At 41.6% G+C, this 24,413-nt stretch overlaps 1 protein-coding gene across 3 annotated transcripts in view; it reads left to right on the top strand.

Annotated features, from left to right (window-relative positions):
* Nucleotides 1–24,034, top strand: part of tars2 (threonyl-tRNA synthetase 2, mitochondrial) — a 31,113-nt gene extending 7,079 nt beyond the window's left edge. Inside the window, exons 1-18 of one of the 3 annotated variants that reach the window (XM_082553104.1) lie at nt 9,425–9,594; nt 15,643–15,824; nt 15,905–16,019; nt 16,353–16,474; nt 16,836–16,944; nt 17,350–17,414; nt 17,499–17,577; nt 18,133–18,279; nt 18,362–18,460; nt 19,158–19,327; nt 19,400–19,562; nt 20,030–20,167; nt 20,608–20,685; nt 22,529–22,629; nt 23,131–23,232; nt 23,335–23,407; nt 23,553–23,667; nt 23,771–24,034. In XM_082553104.1, the coding sequence (XP_082409230.1) occupies nt 9,541–9,594; nt 15,643–15,824; nt 15,905–16,019; nt 16,353–16,474; nt 16,836–16,944; nt 17,350–17,414; nt 17,499–17,577; nt 18,133–18,279; nt 18,362–18,460; nt 19,158–19,327; nt 19,400–19,562; nt 20,030–20,167; nt 20,608–20,685; nt 22,529–22,629; nt 23,131–23,232; nt 23,335–23,407; nt 23,553–23,667; nt 23,771–23,913 (2,055 nt within the window). In that variant the 5' untranslated portion in view covers nt 9,425–9,540 and the 3' untranslated portion in view covers nt 23,914–24,034. Of the gene's footprint in view, nt 1–1,488; nt 1,619–1,747; nt 1,936–3,073; nt 3,127–3,259; nt 3,387–4,675; nt 4,852–5,032; nt 5,319–5,460; nt 5,719–7,224; nt 7,390–7,481; nt 9,595–13,906; nt 14,342–15,642; nt 15,825–15,904; nt 16,020–16,352; nt 16,475–16,835; nt 16,945–17,349; nt 17,415–17,498; nt 17,578–18,132; nt 18,280–18,361; nt 18,461–19,157; nt 19,328–19,399; nt 19,563–20,029; nt 20,168–20,607; nt 20,686–22,528; nt 22,630–23,130; nt 23,233–23,334; nt 23,408–23,552; nt 23,668–23,770 lie in introns of those variants that run through there. The other 2 variants (XM_082553103.1, XR_014279865.1) reach the window with 2 other exon arrangements.
* The last annotated feature ends 379 nt before the right edge of the window (nt 24,035–24,413 follow it).

The following is a 24,413-nucleotide window of genomic DNA, read 5'->3' on the forward strand; positions in this document are numbered from 1 at the left end:
GCAGAGGAAATACTTTCACCTCCTTTTCTTCTTGTTTATTGTTATTATTTTTTACTGGTAGATTATTGTGTTTATAAAAGGCTGCTTCTGTTTTAGACTGAGGTGATAATCCAGTCTAATTCAAATGTAAAAAACACATTAAGAGATTTAGATATTTTTAGATACGACATTTATTTCCCAAAATCCAGAATTTAACCAGTAGTATTGTTTACTCCCTAAAGCAGCAAAACTCATTGTGTCCTGCCACTATTGTATTCCTTCTTGAAATGGAAACGTATGCATAAGTTGACTAATCCAGACCATCACAAGAAGAAACGATCTTCAGCTTTTTGCTGTAGCTATAGTATCTCTACAGTGATGGTAACTGAAAGTTTTCCAGTTTTCCAGGCCTCTTACAGTAATGCGGTAAAATAAGTCAAAGATGTTGTGGTTTAGCCAGAGAAACAGTAGAGATGTTTGGTGTAGACTGCAGATGGCTTTCACGGGTCATCTGTCCAAAAGTTCAAGTTGACTAAATTGGTGAGCCTTTCAGCAGGAGGATGATAGTTAGCAGAGTCAGAAAATTCACCAAGGAGCGATTTAAAAAGTGACTTGAAAAATAATTGAATCATATTTGATTTCTTTTTAAATGTTTTATTGAGATTTGAAATTGGATATACATGCAAGAATTTTTTTCTGGAAGACTTTGACTTAAGCTTGTTAAAATTTTCAAAGACTGGTGAATAAACATGTACAGAAGTCATTTCGGCAAAAGAGGGCAATGCTAGCTCCTGAGGCTAAGACTATACCTTGTTGTTTATTGAATAAATTACTGAATGTGTATGTGTATGTGTTAGTCCCCATAGGGAAATAGTTCCTCTGCATTTAACCCATTCACCCAGTGAAGCAGTGGGCAGCCACCAATGCAGCGCCCGGGGAGCAGTGTGTAGGGACGGTACCTCAGGGTAGCCGTTCAGTGGAGTTGAACCCCCAACCTTCCAATCATAGGGCCACCACTCTACCTACTGAGCTATCCCTGCCCCCTTGTTTTTCCCTTGTTGGCGTTCAAGTATACTGCTTTCATCTGTAAGCACAGTATCTAATGTTGGCTTGCATTCACATCCAGCAGCAGCTTTCACTGGATGTGCATGTTTCCACAAAAGCAGAAATTTTGTGTTAACTGAGTCACCAGAGTGGTTGAACTCTGGCTAGTCAGTGGTGTAACTTGATGAATCGTGACAGCATGTCCTTGACAAAAATCAAAAACACCATTTTTGAAACCCTGCAACGAGGAAACTCGTACATCACCTCAATGTCCTCCTTTGTTATGCCGTTTGTGTTGCATACAAATGACATCACAACCCCACGCACCTCAGGTTGTACTCAATTGCAATGGGAAAACAACCAAAATTGAATCGGGTCAAACCAAGTAGAAACTAGTGTAAATAGGCTAATAGTGATCTAAACTCCAGATTGAGTCCTTTATTTCTCTGCTTTTCTTTTTTTCAGCTGATAACAATCACCGCTTGAATCTTTTCTACCTTGCCAACGATGTGATACAAAACTGCAAAAGAAAGAATGCCATCGTTTTTCGTTCAGCCTTCTCAGAGGTCCTTCCTAATGCTGCTCAGCTCATCAAGTAAGTACATAGTGTTTGTTCTACGGTACTGTCCAGCCATCACTGCATTTTGTTTCTCTTCTAACCCGTCATGCCTATCACTGAAAAGGTATTAAGGTCTGTGTGTTGTTTATCATTTTACTCTGTTAGAGATGGGAAGGTTCGCAGGTCAGTGGAAAGGATCTTTTCCATTTGGGAAGAAAGAAGTGTGTATCCCGAGGAGGTCATTGCCCAGTTCAAAGCCAACTTGAATAAAAAGGAAAAGGAGCGAGAGAAGCAGAAGGAAAAAGAAAAGGAAAAAGAAAAGGAAAAGGAAAAAGAGGCTACACCTGCAAATGGTCAGTTTGTCACTTCAGAGTTTTGTCAGTGTGTTGTTTTTTTTTTTGTTTTTTTTTTTGTTTTTTTAAACCAAACTATATATTCTTTACTAACATGCCAGGAAACTCTTATTGCATGACTGTGTTACGTATGGTAGATGCAGAAATGACTACTTAGGAAGAACAGCAATGTCCAGAAAAAGAAAGACCAGAACTTTCTTTACTTGAAATGATGACAAGGTGAAAATGTTATTCAAAAATATTAAAATATATTAAATATATTTATAAGGTCGTCTTGGTAGCAGGAAACAGGAAATTAACAATCTCAATGTAATGCTGTAAATATTATGCTGTAAATACTGGATGTTTAATTAGTTGGTTTTAAAGTCAGTTATTCACTTCATGGTTATTTTAAACGACGAAGGAAAGTGAAGCAAAATTGCTGATTTCAAGTTATTAGAGTATAAAGACACATTGTGAAGACATGGGAGAATATGATTAATTACAGTTGGTATTGGGTTTGGCTTAAGCTGCTGCCCCTGCAACCCAGCCTCTGAGGATGGATGGATGGATGGATGAAATAGTTTTTTTTGTTTTTGTTTTTTACCCCTCATCCATAAGAAGCTGATAGGATATTGTCGGCACCCTACTGGGCAGGTGGGCAGGCAACATGAACTCCCAAGTTTGTGAATGCGATAACTTGAGAAATAGTCACCTAGGATTTCCGAAACTTTTTCAAACTAAAAACTAAAGTCTCAGTGACCTTGACCTACCTCAATAAATTCAATTCCTGTTTGGTAGTACACTCCTCTGGTCAACCTGCTGGTAATTGGGAGTATTGTAGGTTGCTAGTTATAAAATTTGTACATTGATGAGCAATATAAATTTTAAAAATGCTTCAATAAATTTTAAAATATAACTTGGTGGCGCTGCTGAATAAAGTATGTGTGTGGGAAAACGCTGTTCAAAGAAAACTGAAAGTCAGCAGTTTAACGAAAAGTCCGTTTGAGGTGCTAAAATACTGAGGTAGTGTGGGCACTGCTGAAAACGTATTAGTGTGGGCATAGGTTACTAAATCATCCTTAAGTTAACGCTGTCTGTTTGGAATATTTCCAGATACCTTACAGTGTTTTTAAAGTAATTTATTTTTACTCTCTAGCTCCTGCTAATTCCAAAGCTGCCCTGAAGTCCAAGATTGTGGCGGAGTTCACGGTAGGCCTTCTTTGTGTTTTCCTGGATTTTTCTTTTTTCTTTTCTTTTCTTTTCTTTTCTAAAAAGCCTGAAAATCAACCACGATATAACAACATCTTGTGATGTTAAATCATCTGCACTCTCTCTCTTCTAGCCCCACTCCCTCATTGAACAATTGTTAAAATATAGGCAAGCTGTTGCCGAAGAAGAGTTTCAAGAAAAGCAGCTGTCAGCTCTCCGGGTGGATGTCTGCAGCACGGAGGCCCTCAAGAGACTTAAAGGTCAGATGTCACTGGGCTTATTTGTACATCAGTGCACACCTGTTGTCTTCTGTACTTTCTCTTAAGTCTCAAATATACTGGATTTTTATGTCCTTGGCATAGCCTGTCAAAACAAGTATACATATCACTAGCAGGGGTCTTCCTGGCTTCTTACAGGCCTTTGGTGTGGGCATGGAGGGTAAAGTTAAAAACAAACAATAAAAACATGGACTTGTGATGGTTTTAGACAACACACCTGTACTTTAATTGTACCTAAAGTCCTTTTAAAATAGTTCTCTACAAGGCAACACATCCCTCACTGTCACAACACTTTATACTCATATCAACAACTCAAATTGTCGCACTTATTAAAGTGAGCCAATTCATTTTCATCTGATATTTGCTGTGTTGCTTTTACTTTTGTATTTTATTGTAAATTAGTCTGCTTCAGCTATGTTACAGAATCTAAAAATTTAGTCTCATCTTTCAACATTTGTCCTTTATGACATGCAGCACACTGAAGGAAACTGTTTGCTTAAGACATGCTCATAATAAGAGAAATCTATCTTCTCTTAAGCGAGGGTGCTCCCTGATGTAGTGTGCGGGCAGCAGAACACGTGATTAGCACTAGCTTGTGGTGGACGTATGGGACTATTAGTTGTGCTGCTTGCATATTGACACAATCTGAAACCACAGTGCAGGTTAAAAACCCAAGTAATGACCAGTCTGACTGGGACAGACATTTGTGTTCTCACATTCTGAAATGCATCAGCTCAGCTTTATCACCAGGGAGTTTTTTTTGTTTGTTTGTTTTAAACATCTCAGTGCAAAACTCACTAATGAACTGTGCTTAGTTCCCTGATATCTGAGCTTATAAATGAAATAATTTAAACAAATTACATGTGGAGGAGATTTGAATTCTCCACATGTATTTGAAATGTTTTTTAGTACTGGTAAGTTTTTCTCTAGCCTCAGCTGAAAGCTCTTGTACAGCCAGTACACACATTAAACACACACCGTAAACAATGGCTGTTAAGTCTTTGCATCTTATTTCTGAAAAGGCCCATGTACCATTTCTGAGAATGGCATCGGTGAAAAGGGTTCATGGATAGGTCAATGGATTATTCTTGTTAAGCGGGATGCAGTTCTCTGGAAAAAAAAGTGTGTTATTTATTTATTTTTCCCCTGATGCATTCGGCATCAGCACTGACCTTCTGACTGTTCTGTTAGCTTTTTTTCTGATTTAACTTGTTAAAAATTGAGTAAACCTTGTGTTTAATGGCTTGCTTGTCAACTGTCTCTTGTGTTAGATAAGGCAGGGGGGAACAAATTTGCCAAGGACTTTGAGGATGGCAGCCTGAAGCTGCAGGAGTTTGTCAGCTTCCTGGAGAAAGAGTTGAAAGCAGGACCTCCTCTGCTGGAGGCTCTGGGAAACGCAGATATTTTCTACGAGATGCAGTACAAGGAAGTTAAGATTGTGGCCAATGTAGGTGTTGTCTTTTGTAAGATGTAAAGATATCAAAACAATTAGAGTTAGTTGGTCTTAAAGTGGAAATATTCAAGCATTTGTATTTAAAACATTAAAACTAATTTATTTCATTGATTGGTGATCCAGCTATTCCACTGTTTGAGCTTAATTTTGTTTCTCTCTTCGACGTTCTCCTCAGGCTTACAACGCATTTGCCAATCGTGTGGCCAGTCTTAAAAGGAAATTGGATTCCCTCAAGTCCACTCTACCTGGACCTGAGGACTCTCCCATCCCCTCACCATCTGAAGATGCCCCCTCCCCCACTGGCTCTGACTCACCCTTTATGGCAATGGTGGCTAGCAGAGCCCAGCTCGATCCAGATCTGGATGGAAAGGCCATGGATGAAGGAGAAATGCAGAGTGACAACAGAGACATGGAGGACATGGATATGTCTGACGAAGAGACTGATGCTGCAACTGCAGGGGGTGAGTGTCCTAGATCTGTGGTTGTGCTATGATATAATTTTTTGTCTCCAAATTAATTCATTAGAAAGTTAAGTTGCAAAGCTGCAAACTTGTGATTCAATTTTGAGAATCTATGAGCTCTTTGAATTTCCTTCATTCTCAGATGATAAGAAGGAAAAGCCAGCCGCTGCCATGTCTAAGGCTGCAAAGTCAGATGCGCCTTCAAAGCTTCCAAATCCGCCTGCGAAGGCCTCTAAGAACAATGCTTCTGCTACTACCACCACAACCACCCCAGTGACTCCCACATCTGCTACTCCTACAAGTACCCCAGCCACCCCTCTGGGTGTCAATCTGGCCAAGGTGGACCTGGGAAAGATTACCTCCATTCTCAGCTCGCTAACCTCCGCCATGAAGAATACAGGTATGTTTGTGGAAGAGGGACAAGACTTTCTGTGTTATGCTTGGTGGTTATTAGACAAAATTTAAAAAAACAAGACAAACTGTTCTGTTTTGTGAAAAAAAAAATCCAGGACTAGACGGGCTTTAAAAGTGTTACTTGATATTAATTTAGGCCATCTTCCTTCTAAGATCAGCTTCTTATGTTCCTCCAGACTACTTTCCACATCAACAGCAAACATCATTTGTGGGCCATCATCTGTGGTGATGAGACTATGATATTGAAACTTGTAAGATCAGGACAGTTACAGGTTTGTGCACTGTGAACTTCAGAGAGTCAATGTGAAGTTCTGCTCTAACATTTTAGGGCATGTCAAGGAAAACATTAGCGCAAGCGCCGTGAACTGAACTGTGGTGTGTTCACCGTCGGCCATACATACCAGAAGGAGCCGTTTAAGGGGACAGACCTGGACTTCAAGTTCTGACCTAAAAGATGATCAGCTATGGATGAGAATATGATTTTTGAAAGGGAGATTTTAAATCCAGGAATATTTTTAGGTTCTTTTTTTGTTTGTTTGTTTGTTTGTTTTTTAAAGCCTCTCTGCTATAAAAGCTTCATTCTCACTCCGCTGAGTGGGCAGGTGGTTTAGAAACCCAAGTTTGTGAATACAATAACGCGAGAATGAGTTCATACTGTAGGTGCATCTACTGAAAAGCTCAGATGAGTTTTAATGTCAGTGACCTTGACATCAAGGTTAAGGGTCAGTGGTCAGGTTATCTGAAAATCACCTAATTTTCCAGTTCATAGCATAGGTGCATTTACTAGGAAGCTGAAGGGTAGAACTGGCAGCTGCCACTATATATTTTTGTTATTTTTTCCCCCATGTGCTTAATTCTAGAACTTTCTGATTGTACTTTTTGTTTTATAATAATCTGTATTCATTACAGCATTTTCAATTGAATGTCCTAGAATTAACTACATTGATCACTTATCTTTTCAGACTTGAATCTAGATGTTATTCAACTCTGACTGTGCTCACAAAATATGAAATGCTAATTGAAATTATCAACAAATGTGCTTATGTTTCTCACTCATTTTAGCCCTCCCTCAAGAGCCTGCAATGGGTTAGTGAAGCAATGTTAACAGTATTTCCAGGAATGACCTCTGCATTACATGAACAACTCTCTTGGAAACTGTAAAAGTGGTTGTGGTTAATTATCTGTGGAGCCATTTCCAAATAAGCCGCCATTACATTTTTCTGTGTAAAGAAGACGCACATCACCCAGCGTAGCTCAATGATTTGTTTTTTTAAATTATGTCTGGACAACAGGGGATCTCTGTGGAACAGACTAATGAGCAAAGTCAGTTGTTGACCATGCAGCTCATACTTGCTGGTTAACTTTAATGTTGTTTTCAATTTATTGTTGGAACACAGAACATTTTTTCCAGTTTAAGACGTTTTGTTTGATTCAGTACATTTAAAATAATTTTGTTAAATTTCTGGGGCTGCTTTGATCTTTCTCTCTGCAGCAAGCCCATCACCTCGTCCATCTCCTGGGACACCCACAACCCCATCTGGCCAATCAGCAGCCTCCAAAGGAACCCCTCCAAGCCCTGCCTTGGCCAGTATCCTGTCACGTGTTGATATCACACCTGAAGGGATACTTAATGCTCTGTCTAAAACCAACACAACAGGTAAGATCCATATATTTGGCTTATTGAATTTCTTTAAGAATAACTAACGAAGTGACCTTGTTTCAATATTTGTCACACTTTGTTTTTGTCAGGTTTGTCCTCTTTCCTGCATAGTGTGACTAACACCACCTCTGGTGCTGCTGCTGGTACACGAACCTCCCCAGAATCAGCACCTTCTAAAGCTCTGCACACCAGCACCCCGACCACCCCAACTACCCCAAAAACGAAAGCTGGTCTGGGGAACAGCCACAAGCGAGAAACACCTGGAAGAATCAGAGACTGGGGGAGAGAGAGACAACTGTCCCCTCCTCCTCCACCACCTCCCCCCCCTCGCCCCTCAGCTCCTTCTGTCTCTCCCCCCAGCTTAGAATCCAAAATCAACAGTTTCCTGCAGGGTAATCCAGGTTTTAGTCTCGCTCTTGGTGATGTTAGTCCTGATGGGGTGGATGGGACCCCAGTGAGAGACGAGGCAGCCGGCACCCCAACCCAGGATGAGATTATGGACACACCTGCAAGTGTGCCAGAATCTGTGGGCTCATCTGGAGGTCATAACCTCTCACCCACAGCCTACCGCAATGAACCCTGGGATGCAGCTATCACCCCGTCGGGAAGCGGCAATGATGGAGACTTCCTGCCCACCTCCCGATATGGCGCTGGAAGAAAGAGCGGCACAAAATTAAAAGACAATGAAGTGATGCATGTGAGGAAGCTGGTCTCCTCTTCTCCTAGTAATGACATGAAGGGTAAGAAGGATGATCAGCAAAGTCAGCTAAGGATGATGGGAAACAACAGAGCAATGGGAGAGAGGAGGCCCTGTGCCGGCTCTCGTAAGGCAAGCATTGGTTCAGATGAAGGAGGTCAGTGTGGAAAAAAAGAAGACAAGTTAAAAGGTCAAATGTCTCCAAGTGGAGATGGGAAGGAGGGGCAATACCATCGTATTGAGACACTCGTGTCACCCTGCACCGAAGGGGCACCCATTCAAACTCTAGGCTACTCTAATAGACCGCTCACTGGAGAGCGCATAAAGACAGTAGAGAGCATACGCGTGATTGGTCGAGGCTCTCGACGGGGAGGAGGACCTGGAAGTCGACCAGGAGGAGCCATGTGGTATGAAGAGGAAGGATACCTGGAAGCTCAGCCTCCCTCACCACAACTTGTCCCCCCTCCTCTTAACATTGGCCCAGGGGGCACAGAGGACATGACCCCCTCTATGCCTCCTCCTCCCCCACATCTCCTACTCCCCCCACATCTTCACCCCCCTCCGCCCCTTCCTCATCTTCCTCAAACTCAGTATCAGTTGCCTTACCACACAGAGAACATCCAGACTCCTCCTCCATCACACCTCCACCAAGTTCCTCCTCCTACATCTCCCTTCTTCAGCACACCTCCAGCAATCCCTAGACCCCCTCCACCCCCAATACCACAGCGCCATTCCCCTCCACCTACTCACCCTGCTGTACCCACTGCAGTCATGGTAGGAGGGGTGATGGTCCCTGCTGACCGGCCTCTGCCACTTCCTCACTCAGTCAGACCTGAAGCTGCAGAGAGAGGTGGAGTAGGGCCAAGAGGAGGCAAAGTGGCCCCCCCACCCCTCATGTCATCGTTGCTAGGCGAGCCCCCTAAGCTTCCCCGCCCCGGCACAGTAAAAGAGCCCTTTGTTCTCTGCCATGCACCCCCCCTCCACCGTCCAGGTACCCCTGGTGTTCCTCCACCTTTATTGGGTAGAGTGAAGGAGCCTCTGAATCTACCTCTTCCATCCCCGTCTCCCTCTCCCACATCATCTGCAACCTCACCCTCCACACCTAATTCCCCTGCAGTTGACACTGCTCCTTCGCGCTCACTTACCCAGTCCGCTGCCCTTCCTCTCCAGAAACCTTCTGCTAGTCCTCCAGGGCAGCCCCGCAACCAAAACCCTAACCCTGTTCCCCTCCTCACCTTGCCTACTCCTCGGCCTCCAATCCTCTCCGTTCCCATCTCACAGAGATCCCTGCTGCGAGGCCGAAACCCTCAGCAGCATAATCAAGATCTACCCATAGGGGGGTTTCGTGGGGGAAAGCGCCCCGGGCCTCCATTCACAGGTGGTCCCTTGCATGCACAGAAGAGGCCTTTCCTACCCCCACGCTACTGAAGTGGTCATCTGCGACAAGCTGAATGAGAAGTGCAAGCCACACATCTAGCAGTGCAGTGTGTGTGTTAGCCCTGCTGGTATGAGCCCAGATATCTTTACTCTGTTAATTAGCTTGAATTAAAACTACCTTAGGTTGTGTGTAAATAGCTGATTTAAATTGTCTTGCTTCAGCCAGGTAGCCAGTCATCTAACACTGCACAGTAAAGCTAAGAGGTTATCAGTTTCATAGTGCAGATTGTTATGTAACAACCAATAATCTTTTTTCTTTTTCCCCCACAACAATTTTCCGTGCACAAGTTTCATTCGTTCTGTTGCAGGAATTGCATACCTGTAAGAAGAAAAAAGCAAAATAGTTCAAGAAAAATGAAACTACATTTCAGCCCTTTCAGACATGCTGGTGGCTTCGTTCGTCTGTTACAGTGACGGCATTCTGTCATTCAGACATGGGTCGCTTTGTTTTTAATGTTAATGTTCCTCATGGCTTAGGGACATAACCACGAGCTACATGGGAATTGCCATACTGGATTATTATGTGCATCCATTGAAGTCTTATCCACAGACTTGTGAAGATTACTTATCTTAGCCATTGTTCCCTAAAATAGAGGTCTTTATATTTATGTCCATGTCTGTGCTGTAGCAAGTGATGGCTATTCCTGCCCCTCCCTCATAGGCTGGAAACGTAAGTTAATCCAGTTAAAATACGATGTCTATGTTATATAGCGCAATTGTGAATATTACCACTGTACTGGATCCCACTTAGTAAAATTATAGAAAAGTGACTAGAATGCTTATTCAGACATGAAGCGAACAAGTTACAAGAGATAATTGAAAATGAGAGCGTGTCTGAAAGGGGCTTCAGAGTTTTCCTGTGTGATATTTTTTTTTAATTATTATTATTATTATTTTAATCTGAGAAGAGAGATGCTGGATAAAAGAAAGATGGGTCTCATGATATTGAGGAAAAACAGGGCTGTAGTTTGGCTTTTTGGGAAATGCGTTTGTTGGCTTTTTTGTTTTGTAATGAAGCTCAATATCACTCATCTCCAGCATGCTGTAGATGACGCTTAACATAAAAACTGTAAACAGTTGGAAAGCTAGATCAGGAAAAAAAACATCTAATTTCTTTCACCCATACAAAACGGACCTTTTACAGGGGATAATGAGCATGCAGTGACTTCTGAGATAAATTTCACAGCAACAGCACAACTCTAAGAAGTCACAATTTTTTTTCAAGAAGTCCAAGCTGTTTTGCCCGTACTTCCAGTCTTTGTACTCTGCTAAGCTCATCTGTGTCTGCATCATATTTAACAGATGAATAAGAATTACTGCATTTCCCAAAAATGTCAAAGTAAAACAAAAATGTCGGATTGAATTCATGACAGTAATCTCTTCTTCCATGAGAGAGAGAGAGAGAGATTTGAAGTGATTTGTTTTTCAGGTGAGATTAAGACTTATTTCCAAACTACCCGCTGTAAATAATATTCTTCTGCTCAACCTTTTTCCACCCTTCTGTCACTCTCACTGTATATTTCTAAGCTTGTAAATATAAAGACTGAGTTGACATAGCCCCCCCCCTCTCTTTTTTTTTTTTTTTTAATTTTTTTTTAAAGCTATTATCTCTGTACATGAGGACAGTGATCGTTGTTCACACACCCCGTCTTTACTGTGATCGAGGCCTTGGATAAGCTTTAGCCCAGAAGATTTTCTCTCCAGTACCTATCATGTGTTTATGTCCTCCTTTTGCGAAACCACCGCACAGAAGAGGAGGCTGAAGATAATTATGCATTTTTATTTCCTATATATAAATGTCTACCTGTGCGCGCTTCACATTAGACTGAGTCATGAAGATACTCGGTAGTGGATGATGGGATGGGAGGGAGTATTAGACTTTGAACCACACCCTTGCTAGGCTTCAATATGTACTCTTGAATAAAATCCAGAGTTTCAATTCAACTGGGAGGGGGAGGTATTTTTATTTGGTCACTATCCATCACTTGAATTGCGCTGTTTGACTTTACCTTTCAGATTGTTCTCATGCATTTGCACAGCTACCATTACATTAACATTTAAAGCCTTTGTTTTTCAGCTGTGCTTTCTTGCTAGGTAGACTTGATGCTTTTCCATTTGTAGGAACCCACAGATGGTGTTTAAGCTAATTAGGATTGCATGTAAAATGGTTCATTTGAATACTTCCAATTGTTTTGGCCCTTTTCTCTATATTGCTAATTTCATGCTTTTGCTTTCAAGCGTCTGTGCTTACCTTGTGCTCACATGGGCTTCACCCTAAAACACTTGTGCACCTCTCACCACTTTTAAGAGGTAAAATAACAACGAAGAAAAAGATTAGCACGATGGCCTTAATGCTCCCTCTTGTCCAGAAATTGTTTCCATAATACTGACCTCTCTCATACATTGGTAGTAGTTTACCTCTACAAGTCAGAGGTGCAGTGGTCTCACATCTCTAGTGTTTGATTCAAGTGTGTGTTGAAGCTGTGGTGAAATTACAGTTTTATCAATATGCTGAAAACCTTCCTGCATAAAGTCTCTGAATACATTGTTTAAAAAATATACCCAAATGTAACCACAAAGCATATTTGTCACTACAGCGTTGGCACACTGGTGTTTTCCTGAATGTTTATACGTCTGTTACCACCCTCTGTAAATTGTTATCTTCACAGTCACATGTAGGAGCAGCTAATAATCAGTTTGCAGTGTTCACATTGCACACAGAATAATTGTAAAACATCTTCAAGTTCACCTTCTCGTCCCTTCCTCGTGACCTTAAGATAACTTGGTTTGACCAATTGAAAATGACTGACAAAACTACCAGCCTGTTTGTTTGTGTGTGTGTATATATATATATATATATAAGTTGAACTGCTTTCACTGCTGTTCTCATCAATGATGCTATATCACCGCCCTTTGAGTGTCCAATCTTTTCTGGTGTGATGAACATGCACACATTCTGCAGCTTTTATTTTTGTCACAGTGAATATATGCATACTTAAGGGGGGAACTATATCTTATGATATTATTTTTAAGGATCAAAACTATTAGAGGGGTAACATTTTCAGTGCATTAATGAATTGACTTAAACCAGCCTTCACATATTGGCAAATCTTTTTTTTTTTCTTTTGCTTTACAGACTGTAATCAGTCTGCTCCATTTGCCATTTTCTGTATTTGTTGTTGTTTTGGTTCATTCTGTTTTAAAAAAAAAAAAAAAAAAAAAGCTTGCACACTACACCACACACTGTTGCTGGAAAGCTACACTTTACAATCAAGTTCATTTAAAAACCCTGTACCTATTTCTGGACCATATTTGCAGAGCTCACTTGAGACATTGTGACTGAGTGATGACTCACCTCTAGTGTGTAATTAATATGCCCACAGTAAGACCAAACAGTGGCTGCACAGTGTTCAGCAAATAATTATTTTTTACATTCATTTAATTTAACATGATGCAGGATAATTTATTCTTGTTGTGGATATTTTCTGCTACACATTAGGGCCCCTGTTCCTGTTAATCTGCTGCTAAAACTTTTAAAATGTCATACAGCTGAAATGTAAGGTCTTCAGTGCTTATTAAGACATCTGAACCTTTAGGGAAAATACTAGATCGACTTTTTGCCCTTATAGAGGCCAACAGACATGTGGCGTGTGAAGCATTTTAATTGCAAAAGGCTTTTACCTAATTTTAACATGGACATGATGTTAAACCAAACACAGTTTTAAAACCTTACCTATAATATGGTTTAATCTGCTAATTAAGGTGATGTCACCAAGTAATTGCTGGGGTAATTTAAAGCTGAATGGACTGTATTTACACTGTAAAGTCCAGTAGATTTCTCTCATAGAGCTGTAGCTCCCCCAAGCGGCAGAGCAGAAGTACTTCGGCTGCTGTAGTCTTTAAGTCGTCCTTGATGAAGCCGCTTCATCTCTCCGTTGGGTTGTTTTACCCACAATTTCTAAATCCAAAATATAATGACGCTCCTTTTCAGAATCAGCTGGTTTGTTTATTAATATTCTCAGCTTTTTAAGTCTGTTCACAAAATTAAACGGCCAGTGAATAGTTTTATAATTAAAATTATTTAGAGCTTTTGACAGCGAGTCTGTAGAGGGCAGGGTTTAAAATATGTCCCTTATTTTAATAAGAGCTGCAGTGAATGTGGTTTTCGGTGAAAGTCAAACTGTATTCATCTTTCCTCCCTCCGTGTTTTAAAATAAACTTGTACTTTGGGCACTAAACTGATGCACACTTGCAGCAGGCTCGGGAAGCTAAGAGCACCGATTCTGCTGCTCAGCTTGTGGGCCCGTCGTGATGCAGCAGGTCGGTGCTTCTCTGAAATTACTTTGTTTTGCACGCAAGCTCTCAAACACCGTTTTGCAGTGTTCTCCACAAACGAGAACTGTCGACGCATGCGCTGTTTCGTGTAAATTTCAGCATATGTGACTCCAGTCTGAAGCGCCTGACCGGACAGTGCGTAATTTTATTTTTGAAGGCTAGAGATGTTTTCCCCCATCGCGCTCTTTCTATTTCCCCTGCGTTTAATTGCGCGCCCTGGCGTAGATGTCAGGAGCGCGCACGCTGAGACGGAGCTCCGTCATAACTTTTCAGTCTTTACGTCAACGCTGCTGCCAGTAACCCGTGCTTTCCGGTGTTATGGCCGCTTGCAGTGAAGGGGACAGTTATATGTGGTAATGGTGAATGAAGCGGTTGTTTTAGGCAGGGGTGTTTGGTATGGCGGTGACGCAGCTGCTTCGGCTTGTTACCTGTCGTTCGACAGCTCGTGCGACCCTTTGCGCGCAGAGGAAGTACAGCAAGGTGCGGTAAAGCAGTGCACTGAGTGAGGCTAACGTTAGCAAGCAGCAGTGTTTTCAGTGAGTGTTGTGAGCTGCTGTTGATGCTCCTGTCTGTTAAATGTGCTAATGGGCACATTTGTCGTGTGGTAGCTAAGATTAATGTGCTTTTAATTCGGTTTTATCGTAATTTTGTTTCATGTTTTGGCTTCTTTTTTTTTTGATAGCCATACCCGGTTTGTTAATGTATGGGAAATGGTGATGAATGCAAAGTTATAACTTTGTTTTTAATTCAACTTAAATATTTATTTCATATTGAATTATCAGCTATTGTCGAGATTGGATTTTTCTCTTTAGTTTTCGCTGATATAAATATGTTAACATTATTGTTGTTGTTATTGTTATTATTATTATTATTAATCATGTTTTTCTGACACAAGATTTTGACAACCAGTATTACAATACGAACAAGACTCATTTACAATAAACTTAAAAAAAAAGGGTCCTGATGCTTTTTGTGTTGACAAATCAGCTCAGTACTAAAACAAAGAACTTTGTGGACTTCCTGAGGACTTTATGGAAATTTTGTAAGAAAAGTTAGTTTTTGTTTTTTCTAAAAGTCTATAGAGTTTTTTTTTGTTTACGGTCAGTTAACTACGTTTTTGTTTTTTTTGTTTTGTTTTTTTGTTATAACCAACTAAAACAAGTACTGATATAATAATACATGGGTAAAAACTTTTGGATTTTCTTTAAGGCTATTCCTAAAATGTTCATTCTGTTTAATTTTACCTTGGGGCCATGGTGATTAAAGGTATTATGGCTTATTAATTAATTAATTGAACAAGTTTAAAATCCATTCCAGTTCATTAATTATGTCATGCCAACACCTCCATAGTCTTATAAAGTAGTCCTTTATACCCTTCATAGATGAAGAATTGTCTTAAGGTGTTATTACAGCTGGTTTGGAAAAGCCTTCACTGCGTTAAACTGACAGGTGTTTCAAATATTTAGTCCATCCCATGCATATTAGTGATGAGTCTGTGCAGTGTAAGCTAAATAGTAAGGTAAACATATTGAGGGGCTATGCTTGTGTATGTCTTTGCATTATGTTACTCATTCTGTTGGGGCAGTAAGATAAGTTCAGAATATATTATTGTGTTGCTAAAATCCTAAATGCTTGTCTGTCTCTCTTAGCTTTACTGCATATGCACTTAATTTCTGGAGGTCTTATTTGACGGGTTTTCTGTCATCTTCAGATTTTAGTTCTTTTGTCCTTTTGCTTCTTGTAAATAATTTCAAACCAAATCTTTATTTTTTGCTTTACAGGTGAATGCATCTCCTGCCTTATCTGAACGACTGCAGATCTTTGAGGCTCTCAGGGAAAAACGTGGAAATGGGAAGCGTTTTGAATCGACAGAAATGCCCCTCCGTATCCGGCTGGTTGACGGCCGGATAGTTAAGGGAACAGCTGGTGTCACCACACCGCTCTATGTTGCTCGGAGTGTGAGGTAAGTACCCAGTTTATACTGTTTGGTTTAATATGTTTAACTGTCGTGATATAACTGTGCTTTTGCACGTGTTGTTTCAGATTGAAAGGAGCCCTGGTGAGTAAGGTGAATGGGGAACTCTGGGAGCTTGGACGACCCCTAGAGGCAGACTGTGAACTACAACTTCTGGGGTTTGATACAACTGAGGGAAAGCAGGTAATTACACAGTTCCCCGCTGTTAACTTCCTTTAAGTATGTGCAGTTTCCCCTATTTGACCTGTAAGTGTGATGTTGATGAAAAATTTGTTTTGAAGGTTTTTTTTAAAAACATTTTCTCACCTCATTCAGCATCATCATAAGTTAGAAAATAAATAAAGATGTTAACATGCCATGTAACATGGCAAACAAAAATTGAAACGACACTTTAACTGGGACCAGCAGTAGTGGGATGAGAGCATCTTTGTGTTTCCTTGCTGTTTTAATCTACCATCCCAAAAGTACAGTGTAGATGTCTTTGGCGCTCACTCATTACGACCCTTGATTTCACAGGCAGCCTGGAGAACAGGGGCGTGCGTCCTCGGTGGAGTCTTGGAGGGCATGTTTGGTGCTGAGGTGTGCAGAGAAGGAACATCAGAGTTCGGGCTTTTCTGTGATTACCTGTTGGACAACAGGTGATTACTATCTATCAGATATGAGCTCTGTCAAAACTTCATCTTTGTGTGCTCACAAACGCAAAAGAGGTGGTGGTAGTTACATGATGGTTGTTATTTCAGTTTTTCAGCTTCTTTTTGTTTTAAAGGGAAAAAAATCCTGACCTTTCAAATAAAGTGTATATTTTTTATTCATGAGTTTAATTAGTTACTAAATTGTATTTATATGCATGCTGTGTATAGCTGTTCATTATTATGTGCTGCTTTAATGACACCGTTTCCACCTTATGTAACTCGTGCCGGCTGTTTGACCTGTATGGCATGCTCCTGATTCTGACTAAACTGCAGCTGAAGTTTTGCCTGAATGTGACTTCATCTACAGTTTTTTGTCTCTGAGTGATGTGGAGGCGAGGTGTAAGGAGGCGGCAGCACTCAAACGTCCTCTCTCTAGACTGGAGCTGAGTATAGAAGAGGTCCAAGAGCTATTCCAGGTCTGCAACATGCTCTGTTTGTTATAATATAATATTGATGACAGACATTTTCAGTGCTGACACATCTTTCTTTAATTCTTTATGTAGAGGAGGTAAGTCTTAATTATCAAATCACTGTTCAAGCTCCTTCCTCACACTTTTAATGCACCAGCTTATATTACGCCAGGAAGCAGGAAAGTTTTGTTATTTTATATTTATTTCCACTTTAAAAAAAACACTGGTGGTGTAGCAGCATTGTGCCATGCTGGCTTGAAGCATATCTGAGTAACCTTTGATAGGATGTGAATAGCAGTTATGTTACTCGCTTTTTAAGTGTGACTCCTGTTTTTAGTCCAGCTGTGATATTTGTCTGTCCTCGTGTCCATGTTGAACTTAAAATCGGTTTTCTGTGTTTTCTTCTTACAGAGCAGTAAGCTGAGGCTGCAGTTTGCTGAAGAGCAGATGAATGGCGCCACTGTCACAGTATACAGGCACGTAGGAAAACTTCTTACCTGCCAGTGATTTAAAACACTCACCAGTAAATTAACTGGTTTCAACCATTCTGTGTGGCTCAGGTGTGGAGACACTATAGCGGTCTGCAACGGCCCCCTCCTCCCACACACAGGCCTCCTCACAGTCTTCAAGATGCTGCAGGTATGTGTTTGTGTATCCAGTCAGTGTATTCAGTCCTTTGCTCGTCTTTCTGTTTTCTCTTTTTGTGTTTTTGTGTTTCACTGCCAGTTTATCTATTTTATTGTTTTGCTTTTCTTAAGCAAATCAAGAATTTGTTCTATTCCTATGAAAACTGTATTTCATATGGCAGTGCTATCACGATTTTTCACACTCAAACACTATATGACTGCAATGAAAGAGGCAGTGCCATCTCATCAGTTAAAATCTGTTTTATTTGGACCTTCGTGGCTCTCTCTCAGATGGGACACATGCTGTGTGAGTGGAATTTTCCTCATCCATATTGATCCAGGGAGAGAGGAAAGTTTCCATACCAAGCTGTCACTGGGCAGACTGGGATTCCACAACAGAAAGGGCCTGGAAATATCAGCAGCAGGATGTTGTGTTTGTCAGAGGCCAGATTTCTGTTCTGGGCTCTTAGAAACACACGGCCATCCGTCCCTCTCATAACTTTCTCTTTTGCCACGTCCATGTTCACCTATTATTTTCTCCCCACTTTTCATCTCTGTACCATTCCAGCTGTCCTCTGTGACCCTGGCCAACCAGACAGAGTCCTCCGGTTTGACACGACTGTTAGGTGTGGCCTTTCCAGGTGAGAAAGAGAAGGAGGAGTGGGAGAGGGAGCAGGAGGAAGCGAGGAGGCGGGACCACAGACGCATCGGGACGGTAAGACGGAAACCGTACATGGGTACAGAAGATGATGCCATCTTAAAAAGTGAAATAAGAACCTTTTCATGTTCTTCCACAGGACCAGGAGCTGTTCTTCTTCAATGAAGTCAGTCCAGGAAGTTGTTTCTTTCTGCCTAAAGGAGCCCACATCTACAGCACACTCACAGACTTCATTAAGGTGAATTATTTGTTTGAGCTTATATTTGAATCCCCTAGAACTGCACCATCACAGCCTTGTTACACCTGTAGAAAGCATTACAGATAAGAAACTGTATGAATATAGCGCAGGGACAAAGGGTCGTGGATAAACATGTCATCAAACCTCATATTTGGCCTGGGCCTCTCACTGCTTAGTTGTGGCTTTAAAGAATGAACACAGCATTACACAGGAAACATTTTTTCTCTAGTTAGTTTGCCTGTTTGTGGTACATCAAAAGTTGTTTAATCAAAAATCAAGAAATAACTGTATAATGGTTCAAATGAACTATCTGCTTGCAGAAAAAACCTGTTAAGTGAGCTCCGGCCCTTTTCAACACCGCTTATGCAACTAAAACCAAAAAATGCCCCACAAGCTTTAATTTGATTATTCAAAATCCAACTGTGACCTTAGTTGGTTTTATATAATGATAAAATGCCGCTTATGCAGGAAGTTGTTCATTGAGTGTGTGTATTTATTGAATGTTGTCCATTTAAACGTAATAACACGCATCAACACGTGCTCTGCTGATTGTAATGCTGAGGTCATACGTGTTCATGTCAGCGGTCAGGATGTCAGCCTTTTTAGCCTAAAGTCTCTATGCTGTTTGACCCTGTGACCATTTGACCCTGTCCTCCACTCATTGTCACACAAGTCCTTCCTTCCTGACCTCTCATAGTGTGAATACCGAAGGCGAGGCTTCACTGAGGTCGTGACCCCAACGCTATACAGCACTGCGTTATGGGAGCGCTCTGGCCACTGGGAGCACTACAGCAAGAACATGTTCACTGTGAAATCAGAGGACTCTCAGACCTACGCTCTCAAACCCATGAACTGTCCTGCACACTGGTGAACACACACACCTTACCTACCTGTGCTCGGGTGCCTTTGCAGAGACTGACTCTCCTTTGTTGTGTTCAGCCTGATGTTTGAGCAGCGCGTTCGCTCGTGGAGAGAGCTCCCTCTGCGATGGGCCGACTTCGGGGCGCTGCATCGTAATGAGCTCTCCGGCGCTCTGGGAGGTCTCACTCGCGTTCGCAGGTTCTGCCAGGATGACGCGCACATATTTTGCACACCTGAACAGGTACGCAAACAGGCAGATGATCTCTCGTTTCTAAACCAAGGCATGTTTAAGTGGGACAGACGCTGTAAACGAGACCCACGTGGAACCGCATTTCAGTGATTAGATGGGCTGTGTAAATGACTCCTGAGACATTCCAGGAAGCTTTAGCCTGGATGAATGAAGGTCTTTGTCCTTTTCAGACTTTGCACCTCCGTATGTAAGCCTTTGTGGCTCTGCAGTAAATCTGATCCCCTACATGGAGTCCTGCAGCCTTCCCATGATACTGTTCCTTCAGCCTTTCTGTTTGCACCTTGTTAATTCAGAGACGGTGGTCACATGATGATCACCACTATGTCAGCCTGAGAAATTCGATCTTGGTTTAATTTTTACACTCTCAGTTGTTGTTGGTCTCTCAGCTGTGTACACTTTTCTGTTATTATTATGTCCTCATGTTGACCTCTTCCTGACTTTTCTTTCTTTTTTCCCAGCTGGAAGAAGAGATTGTGACTTGTTTGGACTTTGTGAGGAGCGTCTATCAAGTGTTTGGGTTTTCCTTTCACTGCCTGCTGTCTACGCGACCCACGCCGTGCCTGGGGGAGCCTGATCAGTGGGACACTGCTGAGCAGGTAAACAAACACGTTGACACACTCTCCATCATATTGTGTGCTAAAAGCAGTCCTACACAGACACAGCTGTTCAACGTGTGTGTGTGTATATATGTGTACTCTTGAGTGGCAGCCAGGGGGGAGGCATTTCCACTTAACCTATCAGTTATGTAAGTGGTACTTTCCAGTCGAGAGCTGCTTTGCGTCAGGCTGTTGGGTAGATGTATATCTCCAAATCCCCCGAGCACTTTTTAAATGGGCACAGCAGCAATCTAAGCTGATTCAATTGAGTGTAATTTAACATAACAGTTCTGAGCCTGCACAGTTCAAACACAGACATGGCGATCATAATGTGCTTTAATGTACTTATATTCTGTCATGCAACTACTTGCTTATTGTGGACTTTGGTGTGTGTGTGTGTGTGTGTGTGTGTGTGTGTGTGTGTGTGTGTGAGAGAGAAGCAGTTAGAGAGGAGTCTGCAGCAGTTTGGTGAACGCTGGGAATTAAACCCAGGAGACGGAGCGTTCTACGGACCAAAGGTCAGTGAGAAGGAAGACGTGCACTTAATGGACTCAGGAGTAAATGTTGTTTATCACTGTTTGTTTACACCAAAGCATCGTGACATCAGTTTAGTCACTTCCTCCTTAATGTAAAAAACTTTAAGGGAATGTGTGTTTTGTTTTGTTTTGGTTCTTTTTGTTTGTTTGGGTTTTTTTTATGTTGAAGCACTATTAAAGATTTACCAGGAGAGCTGATTAGCTTAGCATATTGACTCAGAAATGGTGGAAGCAGCTACTTTTGGGACAGCTACCAGCACCTCAAAAGCAAGCCAAGAAATGGTTTTAGGGTGGTCTCCATGTGGGAAAATTCTTTATCAGGTATAGCAACTTCCGAGTCTTAACTGCCTGACTTGTATCCTCAAACTGGAAAAAAACATGACTCTAATTCAGTCCAACTAAAAACTAAGTCTAACAGCTGGGTTGTTGCTAATCAAATGCACTTGACTGACTGATCATCAGAAAGTGTTGCCACTTCTTTTAAAGCAGAAGTTCTGACAGTTGGCTGGTCTGGCCACAATAGGAGTGAACGTCCCAGGAAATTCACCCCAGGGTCAGTCCATGCAATGTTCAGAAAAACCCAAGGTCTACATCTCAGACTCTACGGTCCTCAGTTAGCATGTTAAAAGTTGTGACAGTACAGTTATAAAAAGACTGAACAAGTATGACTTGTTTAGAAAGCCTCTTCTATCTAAAAAGAACAAAAAACAATGCTTAGATTTGCAAAGTTCTGAATAAACCAGAGACCTCTGTAACAATGTCCTTTAGACAGAAGAATCCAAAGTGGAGATGTTTGGTCATAATGCTCGGCAGCACATTTGCAAAATACCGAACGCAGCATATCGGCACAAACACCTCATAGCAGCTGTCAAGCTCGGTGGTGGAGGGGTGATGATTTGGGCTTGTTCTGGGGCCCCAGGGCCTGGGCCCCTTGTTGAGATGACCAGATGCAACAGGACAACAACTTAATGCACTGCAGCAAATCTACAATACCCCAGTTAAAGTCCAGACCTCAACCTGATTGAAACTCTGTGTAAAGGAGAGTGGGCTAGGACTCTACAGTTGTTGCTCTACCAGCTACTGAATACTGGGCTGCACTCAGTTTTTTCCACAGTAGTCCAGTGAAACCTTTGTTTCTCACAAGCCTGTAACAATGTGTTCATCAGCTTAGAGGTGCTGGCAGGTAGATCATTTTTCCATTTGATACAGAGCCAAGCTTACATTTTCTCTTCATTATCTCTGAAATCTTGGGAGAACAACAAACAAGAGCATTTCTCAAGTTTTGACAATAATAAAATTAGATTTAATGATTTTAATTCCTCTAAAGGGGATTTATTTATGTTGCAACGCAGATTAAGACATCTTTGTTCTGCTTCGGCTCTGCACAGAGAAACTACAGACACGAATTATTGTAGTTCACAGAATATTTAGAGGTTTTGTGTGCGTTTGCTTTTGTTTGTTTGTTTTTGTTTATTTTTAAATAAAATTGAAACGACAGTGCGGCAATGACCTTTGCTTTTTTTGGGGGGGGGGTTGAGACTTAATTTATCTTTCCAAGAAGAAGTCGGCCTCAGATAAACGTCAGCGTGCTCATGTGGAAGCACTGAGAGGAGGCGATGGGTGAAGTCAGGTTGAGCTTAACCGCTCGTTGAAACAGAGAAACGTGTATCCAGGATTTTTAAACCACAATCTAAGCAGCTAATCAGCTTCTCTCAGAAACCCATTTCTAATGATTCAGTGCACAAAAAGGTACTTTGTCTCAGAGCGCTAAACTGGAAGGGAAAAGTGAAGCCCGGTAATAACGCACGCCTTCATGTTTCATCAGATTGACATCCTGATCAAAGATGCTATTGGCAGACAGCACCAGTGTGCCACGATCCAGCTGGACTTCCAGCTGCCAATCAGATTTGACCTTCAGTACGTCGGGTGAGTCACTCATAAATTTCAGTAGTTGGCATTCAATCTCTTTAACATTCCTGCACTGATTTAAACCACTACTCCTTTACAGTTGGCCACTTCTTTTTGTTGAGAATGCATCCTTGTGTATATATATATCTATCTCCAGTAATCACTCGGGATAAGATGGCACAAGTCTAACTTTGGGAGCTAATTTGATGATGAAACATTAGCACTTTATTGGATTTATCAGCTCAAGTGTGTCGAATTTGGTCCACATCTACTGAAGTGTTTTTGATTATAATCTGATTAGATTATATGTTCAACAATAGATTAGTGTCCCATTGTAGAACAGTTTATAGGAAAAGTAGGTTAGAAATAAGCAACAGAGATCTGCATATTTACTTCCACTCAGCTACTTCACTTCAGTATAATGTAAAGTTCACAATACTGTCAAGAAGAGTATTTGTGTCTGTAGCTTGGCCACGCTGCACCACCTCCTGATCTCTTTTTTTGTAACCTTTCTCTCAGACGAGACGGACAGTTGCACAGACCAGTAATGATCCACAGAGCAGTGCTGGGATCGCTGGAGAGGATGATGGCCATACTGGCTGAAAACTTTGGAGGGAAATGGTGAGAAGATGATAATGCACAAAATCTGAATGTACCCCGTTAGTGGGATTATTGTCCTGTAGCTGTACGCTAACCTGTCACCCCCCTCTGTGCCTCACCCAGGCCTCTGTGGCTGTCTCCGGCTCAGGTCGCAGTTATTCCTGTGGGGGGCAACAATGAGTCGTACGGCAGGCAGGTCAGTGTCTGATGGAAATTTGCTTCGGGTGCATAAGCAGACAAAGTGAACTTTCATCCTGCCATGATTAATTTGTTCTTTAATATAAGAGGTAGATTACAGATACAGTCTTAAAAGAATGAATCCCTCTCTCTCTCCTGTTAAGGTGGTCCAGCAGTTCCATGAAGCTGGCTTTATGGCAGATCTGAATGACGATGAGGGAGCCACCTTAAATAAGAAGATCCGCTCTGCTCAGCTCGCCCAGTATAACTACATATTTGGTAAAGATGAATAACTAAGAGGCTACTTAAAATACTAAAGACTGCGACTGTTTTTCAGTACTGTTGACATATTTGACAGTCTTTTGTGTGTGTTTCTGTGCAGTGGTGGGTGATAAGGAGCGTGAGAGTGGAACAGTGAACGTGAGGAGCAGAGGGGGTAAACAGCTGGGCAGGAGGCCGACAGAGGAGGTGCTGATGTCCCTCACAAAGCTACGGGACACCAGAAGCAACCTCGATGAGTTTTGATGATGTCCTGGAAATAATGACTCACTGATGAAATGTTTGTTTTACATGTTCAGTCTGTTGCACTTTGGCTTTGTCTGAAGAAGCGGCTGGTTAAAGTTGGAATAAAAGTATAAAACACTGATGTTTATGTTCTGCACTCATTGCTGATTTTGTCCTTTAATGGAATTTGCTGATTAAACTGTCCTGCAAAAAAGAGACTGGAGAGAGAGAGATTTAAGGCTATTTAAGGATCGCCACACTCTTAGAAATAATGGTGCCAACTATAAGCACAGAGTCCTGCCACCTGCTCCCATAGGAGAACCCTTTGTGGTTTCTGCTCCAACCTTTTTTCAGCCTTTTGAGAGGAAACGTAACACAAAGGAAATGTGAAAAGTTACACTCAGTCTCTGGCGGTGCTATCCAACACTTCTTACTGTTTACACAAAAATGTGTGAGTTATAGTAGGTTGTATCCTCATGGACACACAACCGTTTGCAGTATAATCATAACCAAGAAATTAA

This window comes from Aulonocara stuartgranti (assembly GCF_965226115.1).
Source record: "Aulonocara stuartgranti genome assembly, chromosome: 11".
In the NCBI taxonomy this organism is placed as follows: domain Eukaryota; kingdom Metazoa; phylum Chordata; class Actinopteri; order Cichliformes; family Cichlidae; genus Aulonocara; species Aulonocara stuartgranti.